Here is a 25,865-nt window from a genome sequence, read left to right on the forward strand (position 1 = left end):
AAAAGGGTCATTGGTCAGAAAGGCCCCACAGCATGACCTTCAGAACTTCCACAGAGTTAAAGCAGACTTTCCTTTGAAAGGTTTCCAAAAGACCATCAGATTTGCACGAGTCGAATACTAACACATTTCATCTTAATCCATGAACATTCAACACAATGTCACAGTACTTTACCGATTTAACCTTGTTGTACAGAATGCATTTAAATCCACGATTTATACAATACCTTGTCTTGCTAGGTAATTCTGACAATTGCTTTGAACTGTGGTAACTTGTATAACTGACAAACGAATGGTTATAGCCTGATATACCTCTAAACCTTTAAAATATGTGTAAAGTTTTATCCATGGTGTATAACCAATGAATTAACCAGTATGATTTGTAACCAGGGATTGTCATGTTTTGTTACTTAGACGTATAATATCCATGAAAGAATGTCATGTTTAGTATGTAAACGTTTGCTGGCATATGCAGAGAAAGCTGATGAAAACGAATGTCATGCCTCTTGTACCATTTGCAAGATATAGTTAATGATTAAATATGCATTATTTTGAGCGGGAATTTTGTAAAAGAATCTGAAACAAAGGACCATATAATCAACTGTCGGCAAAGACAGCCCAGTTGACCAAGTCACTTCTGATTGGCGCAGGATACCTTTGGGATGCGGCCAATTTCAGTTCAAATGTTTCCAAACAGGAAGAACACAGGCTCTTCTCTCTCGTCATCTTCTGCTCTCTACTCTAGTCTTGTCTCTTCCCTTCTGCACTCTCTGCTCTGGCTCTTCCCTCGTGGTCGTCTCTGGATCTATTCGGAACCAGATCTATGCCATGTGAGGTCCAAGGAAGCTAGGAACTCAAAGTCCTGAGGAAGCCTCTCAAACTCTACGGTTCAGAGAAGGCCTTGCTTCAAAGCCAACCTCATCATTTATACAGACAATAACTATCCGATATTTCAGAGGTCCAAAACATCGGTGGAACGAACTTGACCAAGAGACAACTCAAAGAACGCAAAGAAACACCACGACACGCAAGTACATCTCCAATAAGTGCTGGTGTATTAGTTAAATACTTTAGGTAATCTGATATCAAATCAATGTAGACCCAAATAAGGGTAAATGGTTCTCATGGCATTGTCAACAGACACAAAGTTCATTTTCACTCTACTGATAATTTATTTCACATTCTGTCACTCTTCTCACCAACCTGTCTCATGTATATACGTGTGTTAGAAATAGGTCTATATCTCAGTTATGTCCAAGAGAGAAATGCTGTATGTGCATTCTCAAACATCTGTTTCATATTAACCTGGAGTTGTAAAGACCCCCTCCTCTCCTCATTTCTTTCTTTCTGTGTGTGTACTTTATACGATTGTCTATGGCATGGTCCATCAGGCTCTCGCTGAGAGCAGCCTTTTCATATAGGTTTTAGGCTCTCAAGGATTCGAAGGAGCCTGTCATATGGAATTGTTATCTATGAGGTAATGTCTATTTCTATTGGTTTAGAGATGTGATCTCCCTTCAGTATTGCCATATATATTTGTATGTTATCCAGGAGAAAGGGAGATGCATACTTTGCTCCCCAACGTTGGTTTCAATGCTTTGTATTGATTTATTCACGACTCAATAAAAGACGGAGAGAAAAGGCACTGTGGTTTAGAAGATTATTTCATTTCTAACAACGTGTTAGATCAAATTTAGAATAGCAATAAAGTTTGTCTGTATTCAGAGATAATTTGACTGTGGTATATTTTGATAAATAATCTCATCCCTGTTTCTAAAATGATTTAGCTTAAAACTGTACCTAAATACGTGTGATAATATTTTCAATAAGCCATGAGAATAATATTACTCCAATAAGAGAATCAATCATAATTCCCTTATTAAACCTAATTCATTACAGTAGAAATTGTGAGCAGATACAACGAGACATTTTATTACGATTTTAATGGTGGAGAATTTTAGTCAGACAAATAATCTAGTTATTTGTCATTTATAATGTTTTTTGAACGCGACTGATTCCATTATAAATGGCCTTACATAGTAATGTAGAATCAGGACAGTTTAATTTAGTTCATAGCTCACATATTTCGAGACCCTAAATTCCCTTACATATAATGGTGTGAGAATGAGGGAACTCTAATGGTTGCCATCTCAATAGAGCATTCCAAATACCCCTAAACTACTTATGAGGTTAGCCTACTTATTATGGAGTACTCTGGTATATCCTATACAACGAGATCACATACCTTCTGTAGCCACAACACACTGCTCTGACAGGATGTGGAGTCAGGTATGGAGACAAGCCAAGCAGCTGAGGAGGCACTGGAGATACGGGGGCTAATGAAAATAACATTATGAAACATTATTCAGAGAAATCAATATTTCTAAGAATAAAAGGTGGATTGTACAGAATGTAGAGCTTTCAACCTGGTAACAAATCTTCAGGAGCACTTGACAGCATAGCTTCTGGACTTCTTTGTACTGTTGAGGAAAAAGTGTTACTCTTCCCTCATTATGGCCTGGCCTACCAATATAAATACTTTTCATACTTTAAAATGTAACATGCCAAAATATTAAGACAAACATTAAACATGCATACAAAAAGAGAACTCATACATGCCTACAAACTCTGCTGTTATGTTAAGTCCTTAGAACAGTTATTAGTAAAACAAAAGAACACAAGCATCAGAACAGAACATGGCCAAAATAATAAACTAAAATATGGAAAAATAATTCTGTTGTGGTTCAACAAAATCAACTTTCCAAACCGATGGAGCAAAACCTTGCACTGTGGATGGTCCAATTACTGCTGCTGCTGCTGGTGGTGGTGGTGAACCTTTGGAAAAGCATATTACAGTGAAATGTAACAGACTGGATAGATTAAAATATTTAAATATACAGGCTGTTGGTTCACTCACTGAGCTGGGTGAGGAACTTTAAAGGGGACAGGCTCATAATTTCCTTCTCCAAATCCTCATCCTCATCCTCCTCAATCACTGAGAAAGGAAATTTAGATGGCATTATTTATAAACAAAGGAAAAGGAAAACACCAGGACCAGGAGAAGATTTAATATTTTGAACCAACCTGGAAGATCACAAGTCACGATTGAGGTGACGGCTGGCTGTGGCGCAGACACAACCGTGGGGAGAGGAGCTGGAGATGTAGTCAGCAGCTGGCTCTGCCTCAACAGGTACTGCTGGAGCTTGTAAATTTTACTGCCTGGGACACACTTTGTCATCATGATGAATGCAGCGTACCCATCATCCCTGCTTTTCCATATCTGCTCCCAGGTGTTTTGAGCTTTGGCCCCAAATCCAACAAGGTTGTCATTATCTCTTGCCACAACAGGTGATGCAGGTCACTCAGAGTTGAACCAACGAAGGTCCTCAACTTCCTTGAAGCACTTGGAGTACTCAAGAAAAGACAGTAGGCTGTCCTTTCTGTGGCCGACTGGGTTGAACTGTCCATTTTCCTCCTGTTCAACCTTACCGGTGAGGTACAAGGTGTAGCAACATCATTCTTCAGCAGCCAATGAAAGGACTTGCCTTTGTATTTACCAAACTGGAGGATGTAGTCTCCTAACACCTCCTGCCTGTCAGATACATCAACTCCTCTCAGGAGCACCTCAGAGTGGGCAGTGGCCTTGACTACCTCCTCCCATTGAGGTGCAGATTTGTCTTGCAGGGACAGGTTGTTTTATATTGTCATTGCCTCAGCGGAGGGGTCCTGTCTTAAATGCCCCAATGGGCCTCTTCTAAACTGAACTGTCCTCCTCTCGGGAAAGAACTCTATCTTCCTCATCCTGTAAATTAAAGCACATTTTAAAAAATATGTAATAAAGACTAATTTAGTAATTGTACAGTTAAAGTGTTGATAGAGATAAAACAAATATTAATGAAATACACAATAACATGTAATATGTCATTATTAATAACGCATACTACATAGCAATACTGATAAGAGATTTAACGTTACTTCACATGTAGATCTTATTGTCTATGATTATGTTTCAGCACAAATGTTGTAATATATTTGTATTATCTATATTGCACCTTTCAATATAGGTAAATTAACTAGCAAACATACAAAGTTGAAAATTGATACCAGTACCAGAATAGTGATATAATTGCGGTCATTGCAGACAAACAAAACAGTAACGTTATCAATATGAGCTAATGTCCTTAGCCATGTTTAACAGTAACTTAGCTACCATTCACAATTGTGGAAAATGACAAAAGCTAATAACTAACGTAAATATGTAATGTTATGGTACTTTACTTTATCATTCAGGTTTCTTTATTTTATTTAGGCCCTAATATAGCATAATCTAAATACTCGGATGACAGAATTTGTTGTGTTTGTAATTTTTTCGCAGTTCACGTTCGTTAATTTAACTGTATTCACGTCCAAAAAAATAACTTCAAATCTTGAATACCTAACCTTCCATCCAACCGTCTCCATTGACTTTGCATTGCGAGAGGCTGCCTCCTTGTCATTTATGACTTAGAACAAAAACAAAACAATGTCTAAAAGCTGCTGTGTGACAAGGTGTACTGCAAACAAGCTAAATAACCCACAAATACATTTTCGACCCCAAAAAACGGTTTGCTTCAGGACATAAAATTGGATCAATTGAGACAGAGCGCAACTAGTTCTCGAACTACTCTGAGAACTACGCCCACTGGAACGCGACATGATATTGTAAAAAAAAAATCATTCACAATTTTAACCATGTCGATTGCTTATTTCACCACACTATGTGAACCTGAGAGGAGTTGTTATATTGAGAAGTTACATTTTATTGTCAGGATCCCACAATTTACCCACTCTTCCTGCTGATGCTTCACCTCTTATTGCCTGTATCCACTTTTGTCTCCTTAAATGCTGGCTTTTACGGTTCGGAAGCTTATAAAAATTTATTTCTGGGTGTTTTAGCTTGTTTGCTGTACACCTTGTCACACAGCAGCTTTTAGGCATTTTTCTGTCTTTTGTTATATGCCATAAATGACAAGGAGGCAGCCTCTCGCAATGCAAAGTCAGTGGAGACGGCTGGATTGCGTGGTCTTCAGATTATGATGCGTTGCGCTCTGTCTCTATAGCTGGAATCAAGTACACGCACATATTTTCAGAACTTACCAGGTAGTCCAACTTCCTCGCTCACTTTCCTCCAAGCGATGTCTTTTGTCGTCCGGTCTCTGTACATGTATGGCGTTGTGTCATACAATTCCAGGTGCCCACACACCGCTACAACAATCTACGGACAATCTCAATGCTGATAGGCTTACGTGACGACGCGTCATGCTAATTTTTCGCTCGAGTGAATGAAGCGATTTTGCGTGTTCGAGTAGTGCCATTCGCTTCATTTGCACCACCAGCAGGATGCTTTTTACCGTAACATTTGCATATTAAAAAAATAATAATACAATTTTATATATATATTAGGGCTGTCGATTTAACGTGTTAATTCATTGCGATTAATTTGACTAAAAATAACGCATAAAAAAAAAATTAACGCCATTAATTGCCATGCCCCCCGACCGTAATATGGAAGATTCCTGACAAATGCAAGCTTGTAGTACCACCTGTTTACTCCAGAGGGCAGTAAGTGAAACTTCAGCTGCGTGGCAATGCGCAGTTAATACTGTGAAGAAAAACACCCTTGAGCAGCAGAACAACACAAACACGCGGTACGTTCAAAACACTTGGAGCGCAAATCCGAACTAAGGGATCTGAATATGTGTTCCAAGTATTAAACTATATTTAACTTTACACAGTGACCTATAATAACAAATATTGTTAGTTTTATTTGAAAGAACGACCACCCTATCATTAGGTGTTTTAAGATCGTGGAAGGTTAGGAACTGTCTAAAAAGCTAAAAGATCAAAAGACCTAAATCTAACACCATTCTTTAAATAAGGAAGTTTTGAGAATCTATATCACAAAGGATTAAACAACTTACTTTATACAATAGTGATTGTGTACTAAAAATAAGGTCATACGATGTAAATGCGAATGTCCGTCGACTTTTAACAAATCTTAGAGTTGACTGTCAGCAAGACACCATAACTGCACACATTAAATAACAAGTTAACATCTTTCGAATATCAAGGTGTTAAATATAATTTACCTCAGACGAGAACAAACGACGGCTGAGGCTATCTATATTTACGATCTTGTACCACGTGCTACTTAAAACATATAAAGTGGTAAACATTATGAATGCATCATTATCTTTAGCAGCACATTTTAACAAGAGATCAGCAGATCTTCGACACGACTTTGGCAAGTTCAGTTGAACTTTGAAACAAACTTGTACGACAAACATCACGAGCCCCTTAAAGCCGCCTTTCACTCTATCCGACAGACCGGATATCAATAATTTTCAATGGAGCATGTTGGCTGCGTGAGGACGGTGAGGTTCCGACCATAGAAATATAAAATATGTATTTCTATGTCTATGGTTCCGACCGCCTCCGGATGCGACATTTTCGGATCCAATTTGACCTGATTAGACCTGAGTGACACCATTCCGTATGCAACCGCCCGACCGAAAAATATGTATTAATTTTAAACTATACAGTGAGGAAAATAAGTATTTGAACACCCTGCTATTTTGCAAGTTCTCCCACTTAGAAATCATGGAGGGGTCTGAAATTGTCATCGTAGGTGCATGTCCACTGTGAGAGACATAATCTAAAAAAAATCCAGAAATCACAATGTATGATTTTTTAACTATTTATTTGTATGATACAGCTGCAAATAAGTATTTGAACACCTGAGAAAATCAATGTTAATATTTGGTACAGTAGCCTTTGTTTGCAATTACAGAGGTCAAACATTTCCTGTAGTTTTTCACCAGGTTTGCACACACTGCAGGAGGGATTTTGGCCCACTCCTCCACACAGATCTTCTCTAGATCAGTCAGGTTTCTGGGCTGTCGCTGAGAAACACGGAGTTTGAGCTCCCTCCAAAGATTCTCTATTGGGTTTAGGTCTGGAGACTGGCTAGGCCACGCCAGAACCTTGATATGCTTCTTACAGAGCCACTTCTTGGTTATCCTGGCTGTGTGCTTCGGGTCATTGTCATGTTGGAAGACCCAGCCTTGACCCATCTTCAATGCTCTAACTGAGGGAAGGAGGTTGTTCCCCAAAATCTCGCAATACATGGCCCCGGTCATCCTCTCCTTAATACAGTGCAGTCACCCTGTCCCATGTGCAGAAAAACACCCCCAAAGCATGATGCTACCACCCCCATGCTTCACAGTAGGGATGGTGTTCTTGGGATGGTACTCATCATTCTTCTACCTCCAAACACGGTTAGTGGAATTATGACCAAAAAGTTCTATTTTGGTCTCATCTGACCACATGACTTTCTCCCATGACTCCTCTGGATCATCCAAATGGTCATTGGCAAACTTAAGACGGGCCTTGACATGTGCTGGTTTAAGCAGGGGAACCTTCCGTGCCATGCATGATTTCAAACCGTGACGTCTTAGTGTATTACCAACAGTAACCTTGGAAACGGTGGTCCCAGCTCTTTTCAGGTCATTGACCAGCTCCTCCCCTGTAGTTCTGGGCTGATTTCTCACCTTTCTTAGGATCATTGAGACCCCACGAGGTGAGATCTTGCATGGAGCCCCAGTCCGAGGGAGATTGACAGTCATGTTTAGCTTCTTCCATTTTCTAATGATTGCTCCAACAGTGGACCTTTTTTCACCAAGCTGCTTGGCAATTTCCCCGTAGCCCTTTCCAGCCTTGTGGAGGTGTACAATTTTGTCTCTAGTGTCTTTGGACAGCTCTTTGGTCTTGGCCATGTTAGTAGTTGGATTCTTACTGATTGTATGGGGTGGACAGGTGTCTTTATGCAGCTAACGACCTCAAACAGGTGCATCTAATTTAGGATAATAAATGGAGTGGAGGTGGACATTTTAAAGGCAGACTAACAGGTCTTTGAGGGTCAGAATTCTAGCTGATAGACAGGTGTTCAAATACTTATTTGCAGCTGTATCATACAAATAAATAGTTTAAAAATTATACATTGTGATTTCTGGATTTTTTTTTAGATTATGTCTCTCACAGTGGACATGCACCTACGATGACAATTTCAGACCCTCCATGATTTCTAAGTGGGAGAACTTGCAAAATAGCAGGGTGTTCAAATACTTATTTTCCTCACTGTAAGTATCAATAAATTTTGTCCTTAACCTTTTTCTAAACGCCTGCTACTTCTGTATTTTGGACAATTAATAATAAATTATAATTAATAAAATAAATCAGAAATTATTGTTTACATTTCAAGTATCACAAAAAGCTTTTGAAAGTGCAGTAAAGGTGTGATTAAATGTGTACATGTGTCATTTATTTCTGCACACACAAAACCTACATATTTAAAATCATATCTATGAATGGCTCTTATTGCTTTTAATTATCATAATATTAACTATAAAAACAGTAATAATTATAAATTATGCTATTAATAATACATACTGGGTGAATATTAATCCTACATTTTATTTAATTCATCCAACTGCTCAACCAAATCACACACAGTATTGTCATTATGAGGGAAACCATTAGTCTCTCTTCAGTGGACAAAATCCATTGCAAGCAAAATGACAATTCATCACGACTGCCACTTAGGAGGAGAGATACAACAGTCATATGCAAATTATATGTAGTGTAAATTAGGGTAATGTGGGACAGTTTAACTCTATATTTTCATGTTATCCAGGTCTTATTTGTTTGTCTGAACTGTTGGGGTGACCCAGATTACCATAATCCAAAAATATGTTATGCATTTTCAATGGATCTGTTTTTCTGTAATTATGAATAGTTATGGAATCACTATGAAATTCACTTTGTCATGACCTTTTGATCTGTCATCTAGGATGAGGATTACAAGCCATACCAGCGTGTGCTTGTGACAGGTGCGACGGCTACTTGGGTGTGCTATTTACAAAGAGTTCAAGAACAATGACTGGTGGTGTCACTTCAACCGGGCCCGACCTTGTTTCCTGAATTGTAATCTCCTGGATGAAGATGCAGTGTGAGGGGTCATTCAAAGCTTTCAGGTGATAAGTTTAGTATCTTAATACAACTAGTAATATCAAATTCTGTTTTACTACTATCTAACTTTGCCACCACCAGCATATACTAAATACATGTAAACTTTGTTCCTTGATGTGTCAAAAGTAACACAGCTGTTTTTTTTTCCCTCCCATGTTGTTAACTTCAGCCTCATGTTATTGTGCACTGTTGAGAGGAGGCCAGGTGTTGTGGAACGTCATACTGAAGCCATGAACTTGAATGTACATGCATGCGCTACACTGGCCAAAGAAGCAGGTTTATAAAACAGCATATATCTGTTGGGTAAAGCAAACAATAGAATCAAGAATCATCAACGTTTTCTATTATTACGATACTACAGAGGTCATTTTACTCATCTACATCAGCACATTTACATTTTTGATGGACTTAATCCCCCCCTATGGAGAAAATGATACTCCCCAAACCTTTGAATTTGTATGGGAAATCTAAGCTGGAGGGTGAGAGGGAGATAATCATACACTGCCCAGGTATGGTCAACATTTTAGCCACAATGAAAATCTGAACTGTTAGTTTGTTCTTATTACAAAACTATACAAGTTTATGTCAAGCTTTTGGTCTCAAGTGAGATGATATAACACACACAAGTTTTAATTATTTTATGTGATGTTCTGTTCTTTTTGCTGCTAAGAATACTGTTGTGCAAAGGCAAAACACAGTGATTAAACATTTTTTAAATGTTTCTTATTGCATTATAACAATGGTCTAAAAGTGGGCAGAAAATACATGTGTTATCAACTTAATACAAAGGAAACATTTTCCAGGTAATATTTAAATAATTAATTTTAGCTTTAGTACAATATTACATCAATTATTTAAAAATGCATTCTTAAAATTATTTAATTTAACAAAATATTGTCTTTATAAAATTCTTATTATTCTTATTAAAAATGTATATGTAAAGGGATCAATGGAAAGGAGGAGGCGAGAACCGGCTTGACGATATAAATAATAGTTTTAATGATAAACTTAAAGGCAACATAAACACACATGACGGACATGTCCGTAAACGATCTCTCTCTCCCGCACGATCCCCTGCAGTCAACCTTTATCCCGGATGCATAATTAGCCTAATACGGGACCGGGTGTGTAGGATCATGACCCGGCCCCGCCCTCCGCCCTGCCACATTCCTCCCTCGTTCTCTCAGGCTGGGAAGCCCCCGGCCTGACGTACATCCCCCCGCCCTCTTTCCCTGGGGGAGGGCGTGCTTTACGTCTAGTCTGCCGGCAGGTCATCCCCATCTACCTGGACGAGGGAGGGGACAAGGGGAGGAAAACAGAAATCATTCAAATGGGGGGGTACTTCCTGTAACGGTGTAGTACCCCCCCAAAAAACTGTAAAATTTAAAAGAGGGAAAAGGCCAATGCAGAGCGACAGTGAGAGAGAGAAGAGAGAGATGAAAAAAAAAAAACTCTTACTCGCCAGTTCTCCGATACGCCGCAGCTTGTTCCTTGGCCACTCCTCCACCCTCTATCGGACGACAGCCGTGCTTCTCCGGGCGGATCAGAGGCAGTCCTCCAGCCCCTGGCGGATGGAATGCCCCACCGCGTTCTCGGGGAACAGAAGGGGTCTCCCCCGCCCCTGGCAGCGGTTCTCCCTCTCCAGGAGGTCGCCAGTGAGCCCCTCCCCGCTCGCGGTCGGCGGTCTTAAACCCCGCCGTGTCTCAGCGGCCGGTAGGCGACTCCTGCGCCCCTGGCAGCGGGCCTGACCGCTCCAGGCGGTCGGTTAGGAGCCCCTTCTCCCCTCGCGGTCGGCGGCCATTGTCCTCTTTCAGGCGGCTGGGCTCCTCGTCCCCCGGCAGATGGCCGCGGCTGCTTCGTTGGTGTGGACGGTAGTGGCGAGAACTCTACTACGGCGTATCCCTCCTCCTTCCCGGGTTTTCGCCACCAGTGTAAAGGGATCAATGGAAAGGAGGAGGCGAGAACCGGCTTGACGATATAAATGATAGTTTTAATGATAAACTTAAAAGACAACATAAACATAAACACACACACACACACACACATGATGGACATGTCCATAAACGATCTCTCTCTCCCGCACGATCCCCTGCAGTCGACCTTTATCCCGGAGGCATAATTAGCCCTATACGTGACCGGGTGTGTAGGATGACAACCCGGCCCTGCCACAGTATATTTATGCATGAAAATATGTAGCTGACGTATCATATTTGGGGGTCCTTGGAAACAAAAGGTTTGTTAAAAAGTGACAGCTTTGGTTCAACTATGCTCAGACTTATGTATATATTCAATAAGTGCATGACAATGTATACAACACATTTGATCAGACAATCAAAAAACTTTTTCTCTGTTTTTTCATGGTGTAGTCATGTCAAGTCAATTTTATTTGTATAGCGCCTTTCACAACACACATAGTTTCAAAGCAGCTTTACAGAATATCAGCATTAACAGACGATAAAACTGTAATGTCTATAAAGTCGATTAATCATCATTGTGTAATTTAGATAAAATAAGATTTTTAATAGTGTTTAAAAATAATTAAATGATAATTGTATTAATAACCCCAGTGAGCAAGCTGTAGGCGACTGTGGCAAGGAACGCAAAACTCCATAAGATGTAGATTAATGGAGAAAAATAACCTTGGGAGAAACCAGACTCACTGTGGCGGCCAGTTCCCCTCTGGCTAACATTATGAATGTAATGTAAATATTAATTATGTATAGGTAAAATCATGGTTTAAAATTATTAAACTAAGTGTTAAGGGTCAGTGATTAAACATCGATTGTGTTTGAACTGTAAGATTAATGACCAAAGTCTTTGAAGTCCATCTTGATTAATTGCAGAAGTTCACCTAGATGCAATTGTCCTTGTTAATTGGCTGATGAAGGCTTTTGTTGGCAGTAGTTAGTCTAAGCATTTCATTTCAAGATCGTAATCCATAAATAGACCGAGGTGATGCAGGTTGGAGTTGGCATCATTTCATCCTCTGAAGTCCGTCATAATAGATTGAAGTGATGTTTGGCTGGCACCGGCTGCATTTAGTAATCATCATTCTGCAACATGTAGCAGTGGAGTCCAACATGAAGCAGGAATGGTGCTGGATCCAGCCGGTTCTGGTGACCTCAGGATAGGAGTCCCCAGGTTGAGACAGGGAAACAAATAAAAAGATGTAAGCGTAGATGCCATTTAATTTATTGCAGCGTTATAGATCATGATCAATGTTTCTGGTTTCTGGTTCCTGGTTCCGGCAGACCCAATTAAAGCAGCCTAATTGTGGGTTGGAGGATAAATGAGGTGTATGCCTGGCTAAATAGATGAGTCTTTAGTCTAGACTTAAACTGAGAGAGTGTGTCTGCATCCCGAATAGTGTTTGGGAGACTATTCCATAGTTTAGGACCCAAATATGAAAAGGACCTTCCTCCTTTAGTGGATTTTGATATTCTAGGAACTAGTAATAGGCCAGAATTTTGCGATCTTAATGAACGTGTTGGAATATAGCGTGGTAGAAGATCACTTAAGTACTGCGGAGCTAGACCATTCAAAGCTTTGTACGTATTTAACAGAATTTTAAAATCAATACGGAATTTAACAGGTAGCCAATGTAACGATGATAAAATGGGGCTAATATGATCATATTTCTTGGTTCTCGCTAGCACTCTGGCTGCTACATTTTGAACCAATTGAAGTTTATTTATTGATCTTGCTGGACATCCTCCCAGTAATGCATTACAATAATCTAGTCTTGAGGTCATGAACGCATTAATTCGTTTTTTCGGCATCAGCAACAGAGAGCATATGCCTTAATTTAGCAATATTTCTTAGGTGGAAGAATGCTGTTCTACAAACATTTGTAATTTGATTTTCAAAGGACAGGTTGGTATCAAATATAACACCTAAGTTCTTCGCTGTTGAAGATGATGTAACAGTACTTTTGCTTTTGTAGGGCAGAGTACTTCTATTGCATGCCATTGAACTTTAGAATGGTCATTCACTGACAGTAGATAAAACAAATGGTACTTAAATTGCTTTGAAGTCAATCTAACTCAGGTTTATTAAAACACTTATTGTGTGTCATTATATTTTATTTTAATTTAACTACTATTACTTTAATTTGAGGTGACACATACATACAATTTGGATTATGTAAATATATGTGCCCTTCAATAACATTCTTCACATTTGCTCTTTCCAGGTGCAGCTATACTGTGAGTGCCCATTCTTTATGGAGAGGTGGAGAGGGTTGAAGAGAGTGCATTGACAGTATTTTGGGGCCGTGTTCAGGAGGGAGCTGAGAGTTGCACAATAGACCACTGTCAACAAAGCTTCCCCACCTACACCAAGGATGTAGCACGTGTCTGTCAGAGCATGGCCGAGAAGGCCCTTCAGGTGAGACCTTTGGTGTATATAGGACTTTGAATTTTACTATTTCATGTAGGTCCACATGATTTCTCTGCTGACTGTAGAATAAAATCTGTGGAAAGCCTACAGAATAGATTTAAATATGATGCATTTCATGAAATGTCACTGATATAATTATCAGATTAGTCAAAATATTAGAAACCAAGTAGCATGGGGCAGAGAACATGTAGACCTTTGTGAATAATTGAAATTCTATGGAATTCTGCAGGCACAGATTCTGTGCTCATAGCTCAATCTTTCACTACAGCATGTTTATGTTGCCCTCAGGACCATCATTACATGGAATCTTCCATTACTTTGACAAAGAGAAGATGACCAAATATGATATGGCTTGTGCAATAGCAGACGCTTTCAACCTACCTAGCAGACATCTAGTATCAGTGAGTAAACAAAAAACTAAGGACGAAAAGGTAACATCATCAAATCCTCTGTTCTTTGAACAGTCTGTTTAGTCTGCATTTTTCTTTACCCTTGCATATATCCACATACAGATGATAGCTGTTCAAATAAACAAGTCCCCTTTAGTTTGTTTATGTATGCATACTGTATATAATTAGTATAGTATGGTATCAGGGCTGGACTGGTAATCCGGCATACAGGCATTTTCCCGGTGGGCCGACGCACTTTTGGGCCGATTAGGGGCGTAATGGCCATCGGGAGAACCGAGCGGTTCTCTATATCGCGATAAGCAACAATTAGTCGCCGTGTTATGCAGAACGGACCACAAAACGGCCAGTTGCCATATATAATGCAAGGCCGATTTCTCTTCCCAGTACAGCCTTGTATGGTATACCAGAGGTGAATAACTTTCTAAATGTAACTGTCATAATTTTTGTTATTTATCTTGGTCTTGGTCATTAATCTGTTTGTGTGTATGTGTGTGTAGATGACAGAGGCTGCTGGAGCAGGGGCTCAGAGGCCACAAAATGCTCATTTAGAGTGCTCTCGTTTGGCGCTCCTTGGCCCTAAGTGTTGACCCCACCCCTTTCAAAACTGCCTTTAGACAGCCTCTGGCCCTTCCAGCATGACAAACGATGGAGGCAGACAGTCTTTCACTGAGGCAACAAGGATATCCCACACCTCAGAAACAAAACAGGGCCACAATCTTTACATGTTCAGAATTTATATTATTTCACACTCCTGAAATTAAAAAGGGCCACTCGTTACATGTTCAGCAGCTTTGTTTGATGTTCAAGCAAACATTTATTATAGACAAGATTTATTTATCATTATATGTTTTGTGCGAATTGCACTGTGGGTTACCGAATCGGTCCTCAAGCCACATTTGTACGTTTTGCTTCTTTCCTTATTTGAAAATGTATTTCTTCACTTTCAGTAAACAATTTACATTTAAACATGAAGTTGAAGACATGAATGTATGATCAAGTAACAGAAGATATTCTCAGTTTCTGTTCTCTCTTTAAAATACATTTTACTTGAGGAAAAGAGAATGCACTATAAATAAAAATTTAGAAGTTAAAATATAGCCTCTCTTTTTTGGCTTTAAATATAGCTATATATAATAAACAGGATAGTTTATGTAGCAATATTGTTATTTGAATATAGATAAGGCTAAAAAGATTTAGAAGTATCATTGCGGGTTATAACATCATCAGAATCAGCTTTATTGCCAAGTATGCTTACACATGCAAGGAATTTGTCTTGGTGACAGAAGCTTCCAGTGTACAACAATACAAACAATACCAAAAACAGCAGCAAGACATAGGTAATTAAAACAAAAAACAAAAAAGAATACAATATAAATAGTTATACATATACATACATACACTCACCTTCATACATACCCACATACACACACGTAGTGCAAATCTATTACAATCTGTTATATAAAGAACAAAAAACAGTTAATTATGTACAGAGCAATGTATGTAATGGCAGAAGTGGATATGTTGGATAATATAAATAGATTTAACTGTGTATTGCACATAATTATTGCTCAATGGGGCAATTTAATTGTTCATGAGATGGATAGCCTGAGGGAAAAATCTGTTCCTGTGTCTGACGGTTCTGGTGTTCAGAGCTCTGAAGCGCCGGCCAGAAGGCAACAGTTCAAAAAGGTAGTGGGCTGGGTGAGTGGGGTCCAGAGTGATTTTACCAGCCTTTTTCCTCACTCTGGAAGTGTATAGTTCTTGAAGGGGGGGGGGGGGGCAGGGGGCAACCAATAATCCTCTCAGCAGACCGAACTGTCCTTAGTAATTTTCTGATGTCTGATTTCGTAACTGCACCAAACCAGACAGTTATTGAAGTGCAGAGGACAGACTCAATGACTGCTGAGTAGATCTGTTTCAGCAGTGCCTGTGGCAGGTGGAACTTCCTCAGCTGGCGAAGGAAGTACAACCTCTGCTGGGCCTTTTTCACAATGGAGTCGATGTGATCAGTATGTTTTCAAAGCACAATATCTAGATCGTATTTGATATAACTAAAACAGTCGGGTACAAAAGTCTAAAGGCTTAAAGGAATTGTTAACACAAAAATTAAATTTCTCTCATCATTTACCCTGCTGAACACAAATGAAGAATATCTCTGCTTTATTGGTCCATTCATTGCAAGTGAATGGGTACCAACATTTATGAAGAGAACAACAACTATTTAAGTGTTTCTTGGAGTAAAAATTTATTTCAAGCTCAACTTGTGCAGTAGTTGGCTGTCATAACATCTCAGTATAATTAATATCAACGTAACTAACTATTAGCCCCATTGTAACCTTATCTAACCTCATTACTACTGTGCCAACTGCAATTCTATAAATGTTTCCTATCGATATATAAACTCTGTTATGATGATAATCCTTTTTGTTTAACTGTTAAACATTTGAATAGACCTATTAATATAGTGTATATGACTTGTCAGTCCAATCACTGGTTTAGATTGACGCCCATTTAAAGAAATGAACAGGTATAAGGGGAAATAATATATTAATGATTAGCCGATTACAGTCCAAGTGAAACATCCATGAACAAGTTTCATAATCTTTATGACACTGTGTATGTTGTTCCCGATGACGTGTAATGAAAGGGGCGTGATCATCTGCACGCGCTGCTCTGTAGCGGTCAGCCGGTACCAGTGAGTCAGCTCATATGAGCGCGAGCGCACCGCTGTCTATGACATCATTACCCCAATCGAGCGTTTTTTATTCGTGCTTGTAGCCTGAATGGTTGACGGTTGACTTCAGCGGCGAAATATATATATATATATATATTTTAACATTAAATGATAACATCCAAACGGATAGACAAGTGTCACTGGAATTCGCTTAAAACAGAACTCGTGTTCTCCATCGAAAGGTAAAAAAACCACTCCCTGTGATGTTTTACATTTCTATAAAAATGTATTAATTATGTCTTTAGTTATAGACATTACTTGGTCTCGTTTGATAGCGAATACACTGCTTTGTTCAAATATATTTTAGACTTCTGTGTGTTTTTTATAATGTGTGTCGCACATGTATTTGCGGGGGTAAAACAATATACTGACCTTTGTCTAAAGCAGGTGAACAATCAACTTATTGTTACGAATGAATCACATCATTATCAGTCGCCTGATTCTCATTACTGCTTATGCAATTTCCATAAGACTAATGTATTCGGTGTCACAGGGAGTGCAGCTTGTACATATTTAGGAAGTAAATCTTTAGGCCAAAACAATAGGTGGAACACTAAGATTTCAGGTATTGTAACTTAAATTCTCAAGTGTCGAGTCGTCATTTTTATTTGTATAGCGCTTTTCACAACATGCATAGGTTCAAAGCAGCTTTACATATGATAGGCATTAACAAAAAATTAAACTGTAATATCTACAAAGTCTTATCATTGTGTAGTTTGATTAAATATGATTGTAAATTTTGTGTAAAAATTAAATAATTGTATTTAGAACGACTGTGGCAAGGAACACAAAACTCCACAAATAAGTGTTAATGGCCAGTGTTTAAACAACATTTTGTATGAACTGTAAGATTAATGACCTTTTTCTTTGACGTCCATCCTAAATTAATAGCAGAAGTTAACATTGATGCATTGTCCTTTGTTAGTTGGCTGATGATCCTGTTTTTGTCTGTGATGGTTCTTTATGGTTCAGTCACATTTAGTTGGCTAACATTGCTTATGATTCAATCACTTTCTGAGTCAAGTGGGACTGCAATGCCAAAGTGTTAATGTCTCAATCTATTTGGATGATACAGTTATGTAAATTGGATTAGGGCTTGTTGAATTCAGAGTCTTCACTCATTAGATGTTTTGTTTCACCTGAAAGGCTTTATCAACATCTGAAATACTGTCCCCTGAATGCCATTAGAGAGGCATATATTGTTATTTAAAGTCAGACTTGATGACTGCAGTGCGACCGCACATTCTAGCGATTTATCCGAGTCTCCTGATCTTCTCTGAGAGTTTCCAGCTAGCTACCAGTGATTGCATTAGCTGTGATGTTAAACTTAACCTCCTGACATAGATGTTACAGCAGAAATTCTATAAAGCTGAATTTAGAATTCTGATTAAAATGAATGGCCAGCATTATCAAATCACTGCCAACCGTGCTAAAATAAAATTTTGCATTATAAAATTCTGAATGCAATCAATTCTGATTATCATTGTCACATGTCTGCCAAACATGTTGAGTGGTCCAAACATCATCTGCAGCATGAAACTGGACTTTTGACCAGATGTTAGAGAATGACTTGAGGCCAGTGTGCTGTCTGTCTTCACTGGTCTTGGAACAGTTTGAAATGCATCTTATTTTCATCATAGCTCCATATACAGCCTCTGAAAGCAAAATTTTCAGCAGAAGAAAGGGACAGAGAAGGAATTAGCCTTTTGTTAAAAAAAAAATTCACAAGGTGAAGTGATCTCACTTATTTTTCTCTGGAAGAGAAAATCTACAACAGGAAATAGTTGTTTTTTTGAGCACGTTTTAGCATAGTATTTACTTCTTCGTAGGTAGCCTGCTCACCTCCAGTGTGTAGATGAATTACGAGCAGCCTCCACCGTACACAGGGCATGGCCCCACGGCTCCAGGATACCCTGCTCAAGGATTCCCACCACAAGGATACCCTGTACAGGGATACCAAGGATATCCAGCCCAGACTGACCAGCCCAACCCTGGTTACCCAAACTACCCTCCTGGACCATACCCAGTCCAGCCAGGGTATCAGGGATACCCTCAACCTCAATATGGAGGCCCAGTGTATGGCGAACCTCCGAAAAATACAGGTATTAGCCTCATTTATGCATTTAATGGCTCACTTTTTAAATCACTCTGTTGTAACAGAAAGGCTGTCTGAGTGAGGAAAACAGATTTACTCAACTTTTGACCACAAAAGAGAACCACGGTTCGTAGAAACATCCACCCACTTCTAATTTCTCATGGTTTTTTTGGTGCACTTCATTGTTCACAGAAACGTCCAACAGATAGATTTAATTGGAATTTGGGGCCAAGGGGTCACAGTATGTTTTTTCAACTGTTTAAATTACGTAATTAAATTGTTTAAGCTGCTGGGACCTGCTTATCTTTTAATTATGTTTCAATTCAATATTCAGTTAAGTTTTCATTAAGTAAAATAAGTGTCATGTGTTTTGAATATTCATTTAACAAAGTCTACACCTTGTTTATGTTGCAATTGTATAAAGTAGGTCTTATTTAAGTCTGTATTTCTGTAATAGCATTTTCTTCACTGCTCTGGTATAGGAGTCAATGACATGTGACTGACTTTTTTTTTTGTCTGAATCTATCCTTATTGATATTCAGATCATACAAAAAATTAATTTAACACACCTCTTCTATCATGAGCATGTTTTTATTTCCTGAATTATTATAATTTATTTGTTAGGTACACCGTAGTATTTTTACTTTCGACTTTATGGTTGTGCCACTTGACACTTTATAAAGTCATCCAATTAGATTTTGTAGAAAATGGTAGCCTATCACCTTTTGGGGCTAAAATGCACATGTGTTTTAAACTATATATATTTCTTTTTTTAAATCTAATTTTTATAATCTTGGAGAACCTTATTAGTCATTGACCCATAGTTATAGTAATTAGGAAACCACAGACATTTATTTGTTTAAAATGTCAAAAGATGAGATTTATATTGAGAGAAGCATTCTGGGTCTTTTCAGATTCTGAGCTGTTGTTTGTTTGTGTTTGTCTGCAGTGTATGTGGTGGAGCAGGGGAGACGTGATGATTCTGGGGAGCAGGCGTGTCTAACTGCATGTTGGACTGCTCTGTGTTGCTGCTGTCTCTGGGACATGTTGACCTAGAATACCAATAATATGAAACCACTGTGAGCCTTAATTTGTAACAATATTTCACTCCACATTTCAATCTTTATGTATGACTACTGAAAAATGTGGTTTTGTTTTAGTGTCAGTAGCTCATCTTGGATGATGGGCATGATATGCACTAAGAGATATTTAAAGCTGATTGCATTGATCTTATTTGTATAAGAATATTAAACCAAGTTTTAATTTTTTGTCTCAGAAAATAATGTGATCTCTTTATTAATGTATACAGAAATTCAAATATTACTTGAGCATAGACCAAATTTGATAATAAAATATGGCCTTGGACATTCTATGAATGTAGTCTTTATGAAGTCATTAAGTCTTAATGAAATATGTGCCAAAACGTCAATCAAGGAATAATGTTTCTGTTAATAAAATAATAGATTTTTTTCTAAGAATAAATCTTCTATGCTCCTTTTAAATACATTTAGTCTGAGTTCTATGAGTTCCTAGCTAAAGTTTCTGCCATTTTCTACGAAAATGTTAACATGACAATTAACACAGAGGCTATAACTGTGTGATAAACACAAGTATTATGATGTTAAATCTCATAACTTTTATAAACGGCTTAATAGTACGGTGGCCGAGAGAGCTCAACGTGCTGCAACCTAAAGAAGACGCATGCAAATAGAAAAAAACGCATGCAAAAAGAAAAAAACGCATGCAAATAGAAAAAAAAAACACCAGCAAATTAAGAAAACATCTTCATCAGTTTCACAGCACACGTGTGCTCCAAATACTCACAACACAACCAAATACAGAAACGCGCTGCAAGAAACACAGACCACAACGGAAATGTTTCCGGGGGAACCAAATAAGTTACGAACCCGGCTGGGACGTGCTTATTGCAAAGAACTGATAATGACAAGAAGTGAAAGCCTATATATATTTTTTTTATAAATAAACTATAATATTAAAATAATATTGTAATATATTGTATATAGAAATAATATTATAATATTATATTGTAATATTATACTTTTTTATAGTTCTTCTACTCTTTGCTTACAGCTCAAAATTCTACTTTATTTTATTTTATTTATTTTAACTTTTTTTTCCCGCAAAACATACAGAGATTATTTTTTATGACATACAACTTGTATAGAATATACAAAATGTATTAATATGTTCAATGTCATCAGAAATGAGAAAAGAACAATGAGCTGAAAACTAAAATAAATGAAAAAGATAGAGAAGAAGAACATGAAGGAAAGATATTAGTCTTTACATCAGTTACACCAGAGCCATTCTCTCCATGGCTCTGAGTTACACTATACAAATTGTTTCATGTTATGTTTAAATGTTCATAAAGAAAAGTTTCATAATAAGTGTAGGTAATGTAGGGTCCAATGTTTTAAAGTTGAGACAATGACACAGATATATAACGGATATATAAAACGCATATTTTAACAGTTTTTTTGTAAAGTAAAAATAAATTTATTTGCAACCGTTATGTTAACAGCATTATATTTCTGTCCTCAGAACAGCTATTCAGCTGATGGACAATGTGCTGCGTTGTCATGGGAACATCCCAGGTGAAAATAATTATGTTGGAAGTTGTCTTTCATTGCTCCCTTCATCAAGTGCCTTCCAAACGGCTACATAAATGGCACACTAGTGTCATGTTCACTCCAAAGTCCCACTTGAAGAGCTCTGCCGTCTGCCCTTCGAAGGGAGTAGGGCATAGGGATGCTCACGTGCAATAAGCACGTCCCAGCCGGGTTCCTCACTTATTTGGTTCCCCGGAAACATTTCCGTTGTGGTCTGTATTACTTGCAGCGCGTTTCTGTATTTGGTTGTGTTGTGAAGTTTTGCAGCGCGTTTCTGTATTTGGTTGTGTTGTGAGCTTTTGCAGCGCGTTTCTGTATTTGGTTGTGTTGTGAAGTTTTGCAGCGCGTTTCTGTATTTGGTTGTGTTGTGAGCTTTTGCAGTGCGTTTCTGTATTTTGTTGTGTTGTGAGTATTTGGAGCACACGTGTGTTGTGAAACTGATGAAGATGTTTTTTTTTATTTGCATGCGTTTTTTTCTATTTGCATGCGTCTTCTTTAGGTTGCAGCACGTTGAGCTCTGTCGGCCATCGTATAATTGACCTAACTTCACTTCCATCATACATTAGAGTTCTTTGGGTGTGGGATTTATGAAGTGCAATCTGCGGTCACATCACAATCGAGTTGCGTTGTGGGATATCGAGCTGCCTGAAGCTTACATCAGTGTAGACTCGCTCCTTCTGTCAAAATCAAGAGGTTGAGGGTCTGTCAACAGAAACGTCCCTGACTCACTGAAGTGGAATGGACTTCCAAAATGACGGAGGGGATTTTCCCGATGGGAAGTGCTTCGGGGAGTCAGTAAGTGGATGTTAAAAGTGAAGTTGAACGCAGCAGAAACCATTTTGCATGCTTAATGCCTAGTGTGACCGCCACTTAAGAGCAAGTTTACCAAAAGGCAGACCTTGAGGCCATGGATGATGTTTAATGAACACTCTCATAAATCGCTGGAGACATCAAGACAGGAAACCAATATTTGTAGGCAAATATTTAGACAGCGGGATGTGCATATTACTATTGAATGTATTTATTTATTTCTAAACTGGCTTTTAAAAAGTCTACAAGTGCGAATTAGCTATGCTATGGATAACACAGAACCCACACTAAAGCAAGAGTGTTGCCTCTTGCAACGCTTACATAGAAATACAACATTATTGGAAAAATTGGAAACGGTATCACCGTTAAAGCAAAAAGGGAAGCTTGGGAACAAATATGTCTTTATAATGTGGCATTTTCTTTGATTTTGTGAAATATTGAAAATTGTGAGAAACATCGGTACATCTACCAGTTAATTGGTTTATTATTCTGTGTAATCGTAATTATACACAGCAAATTGTGTGTATGTGTGTGTGTGTGTGTGTGTATATATATATATATATATATATATATATATATATATATTGTTATTTTTGATTTTTCCCCATATCGTTTGATATACAATATGAATCTAGATTTATCCCATGTTGGCCTCATGAACTTCATGAATGTCCAGGTATTTTAATATATTGCTCAAACCCTGTAATTGGGTTGCTTTGTTTAGGTAATTGCATCCACAACAACCTTTGCAATAATAGACTATACATTTAAAAGCGATTTTGAAAAAGGCAATGTCATCATAATACTTATAGATTGTATACAATACATTGACTCCATTGCAATGTGGATTGACGACAGCAGCCATGATTCAGAGCGTTTGGGATTCATTTAAAGATTAAGAAGTGCTCTTGATGAGGTTTAAGAGCTACTTTTAGCGTTAAATGATCCATCAGTCTTGGATGCAAATTTACAAGTCCTAAAATTAGGTGTGCACAGCCATCATTTTTAAGAGTATTGATGCTGACTACCACCCCTGGAGTCGCGAGTTCAAATCCAGGGCATGCTGAGTGACTCCAGCCAGGTCTCCTAAGCAACCAAATTGGCCAGGTTGCTAGGGTCACGTGGGATAAACTCCTAATGGTTACTACAATGTGTGGTTCTCGCTCTTTGTGGGGCACGTGGTGAGTTGTGCCTGGACAATAACCAACAACTTTTTATGTTTTACATTGTCTTCAATTCCATTAAGTAAATTGCAATGATTCGTGTGATGTTACTATGTTAGTTAATTCCCTCAGTAAAGCCGTAAAGTTCACAGTATTGAAAACAATGTTTTAGCTTGAAATGAAATTTCTTTCATAGCTTATAACTGTTTTTATATATATAATTTTAAGAAATGTCTATGGAAAAATAATTTGGAAAATATACTTTTGGAACTAAGATGGCAGAAAAAGTGGCTAGGAGAAAGGCTTGTGTTTTTTTTTTTTTTTAACACTATGCTTTAGATTAGATGGTTGCTCAAAATGCCTGTTGAATATCAGGAATGTATGCAAACCCTGATAGCGATAAACACACATTTCTGTATGGCATACATTTTTATTTTAAGGCATGACGTCATTGCGCACACCAATTTGATCGATAAAAGGCAATTTGAATGGAAACAGGCAGAAGACCACACATTTCTCAAAAACATTTTACGTATTTTCACTTTGTCGATAACAAAATAGCGCGAGAAGTGGATGGAATCTATGGTGACAGCTACAGTAGTGTAATTGCTGGCCCAGTTAGCATCAGTTAGGAGTAAAAATGCATGAAAAGTCATATATATACGTGTGTGTGTGTGTGTGTGTGTGTGTGTGTATAATTATCACTCTGAAAATAGATACTATATGTTTCACATTTGAAATCTGTGTTCTTCATGAAAAATAGATGCTCCACAATATCTTCACTTTCTACTTATCTGACTGTCATTGGCCACAGAAAATCTACTGTTTTGACTCTTGTGGCATTTTAAGCACAATTCTGTTAAAGGAAGAATAGTGCAAGTGTTCCCTGTGCAAACACATTCTCACAGTGTAATGGAATGAGCCTGTGCAGAGTCAGCACATTGTAGACAGAATTAAAGATATAGACTATTTTTATGGTGACAAAAGAGTGGGCTAGCTAGTGCAATTTTCTTTAGTACAGAATTACAAGGAAAAAAATCTATTTTGATTAAGCATTGGGAATTTAGATTTCTGCATGAAAAATTAGGATTAACCTTTATATAAATAATTTTTTAATTCCTCCTCAGTTAACATTTTCATTACAAAAAATTAACCGATAACTACCAAACAATATTATAACTCAAGAAAACCACGTCTACATAAGAGTGGAAATCATAAAATTATTCTCTGCTTTTGACATCAAGACGTTGCGCATATTGGATAATATGAAAAAACAGCATTTGCATGCAATGCAAAACCTGGTGTGCCGATCAGTTTATGTTTCAATCATTAAGATGCGATAAAGGAAAGGCGCTGAAGGAATGTTCCAGATTCTATACTAGTTGAGCTTAATCCACAGCATTTGTGGCATAATGTTGATTACCACAAAATTAAATTGAGACTTTTTATTAAAACAAATATATAAATAATAATAATACAAAAATCTGGTGTATAGTGAAGCGCATGAAAGTGAACAGGGCCAATCCATAAACATGCAAATATTGACTGTTTCAGTAAGCCATGAGGGATGTAAACAATATGCACGTTAACATGATTTTAGAGCGATACAATCACTTTCTAACCTTTTCTGTGTAAAGTTATATCCAATTTTACAACTTGATTGCCATTATGGTGTAATGCCATAAACCCTAAATCCACCATAAAAACGATGATTTAAACAACTTTACAGATCAAATATACACACGTTTTAACAGAAGAATTAATGTAGGTGCTTTTATAAAATCCATGATAAAAAAAAAAACACTATGATCGCCAATGTGTTTGGAGTGTTTTTTTTTTAGCATGTTGCTATTCGGTTGCTAGGGTAGTCTTGGTTGTTAAGAGGTTGTAAGGTGGTTGCTGGCGCCAGTCAAAAGAGCCACGCCCAAGTTACTTTTCTGGTCCTCAGACACGGCTCAGGTCCCTGCTTCAATAGAAGTTTTTCAAATTCCTATGATTGTGGGCAGTAGTAACAGCGACACATGCCACTAGTTAACATTTCTATTTACCAGCCTTGATTATATTTGTTGAGGGGAAGCAGATATTTGACAAAATGATTTGCTGGGATTAAGGTTGACTATGACAAACTGGCAGTTTTTTAGATAAAATAATAGTGGTACCACTTCACAACAAGGTTTCATTTGTTAACATGAGTTAACATGAACTAACAATTAACCATTTACAGTGTTTATTAATCTTAGTTAATGTTGATTTCTGCATATACGATTACATTTTTAAAATCAAAAGTTACATTTGTCAACATTAGTAAATGCACTATGAACTAACCTGAACAATTGTATTTTAATTAACTAACATTAAATCTTAAATAACACTGTAAAAAAATATTATAAATTCTTTGTTCATGATACACAATACATTAATTAATTGTAATGAATGAAACCTTATTGTTAAGTGTTCCAATACTGATAATAATTATTTAGCTATAACCTCCTATTTTGAACCACAAATTATGAGTATATAAAGAGCGCCTCTTAAAGTCTCCTATTTCACTAATGGAAAACA

At 37.8% G+C, this 25,865-nt stretch overlaps 2 protein-coding genes across 3 annotated transcripts; both read left to right on the plus strand.

Annotated features, from left to right (window-relative positions):
- Positions 1-3,236: 3,236 nt before the first annotated feature.
- Positions 3,237-14,541, plus strand: mat2b (methionine adenosyltransferase II, beta). Its single transcript, XM_052099837.1, is given in 12 exon segments — positions 3,237-3,287; positions 8,885-8,931; positions 8,933-9,068; positions 9,233-9,252; positions 9,254-9,339; positions 9,425-9,501; positions 9,503-9,572; positions 13,256-13,448; positions 13,748-13,862; positions 14,369-14,446; positions 14,448-14,482; positions 14,484-14,541. Coding segments are annotated over 12 exon segments (966 nt in total).
- Positions 14,542-16,562: 2,021 nt separating this feature from the next.
- Positions 16,563-20,129, plus strand: LOC127625434 (cysteine-rich and transmembrane domain-containing protein 1-like). Of its 2 annotated transcripts, none has more exons than XM_052100732.1 (3): positions 16,563-16,787; positions 18,435-18,707; positions 19,650-20,129. In XM_052100732.1, the coding sequence occupies exons 2-3, from the start codon at positions 18,461-18,463 to the stop codon at positions 19,754-19,756; spliced, it is 354 nt and encodes a 117-aa protein (XP_051956692.1). In that variant the 5' UTR covers positions 16,563-16,787; positions 18,435-18,460; the 3' UTR covers positions 19,757-20,129. The 2 variants fall into 2 exon arrangements, with proteins under 2 accessions (XP_051956692.1, XP_051956693.1); XM_052100733.1 differs by lacking the exon at positions 16,563-16,787 and adding an exon at positions 17,073-17,170.
- Positions 20,130-25,865: the final 5,736 nt, after the last annotated feature.

Source organism: Xyrauchen texanus, chromosome 31 (genome assembly GCF_025860055.1).
Source record: "Xyrauchen texanus isolate HMW12.3.18 chromosome 31, RBS_HiC_50CHRs, whole genome shotgun sequence".
Lineage (NCBI taxonomy): Eukaryota > Metazoa > Chordata > Actinopteri > Cypriniformes > Catostomidae > Xyrauchen > Xyrauchen texanus.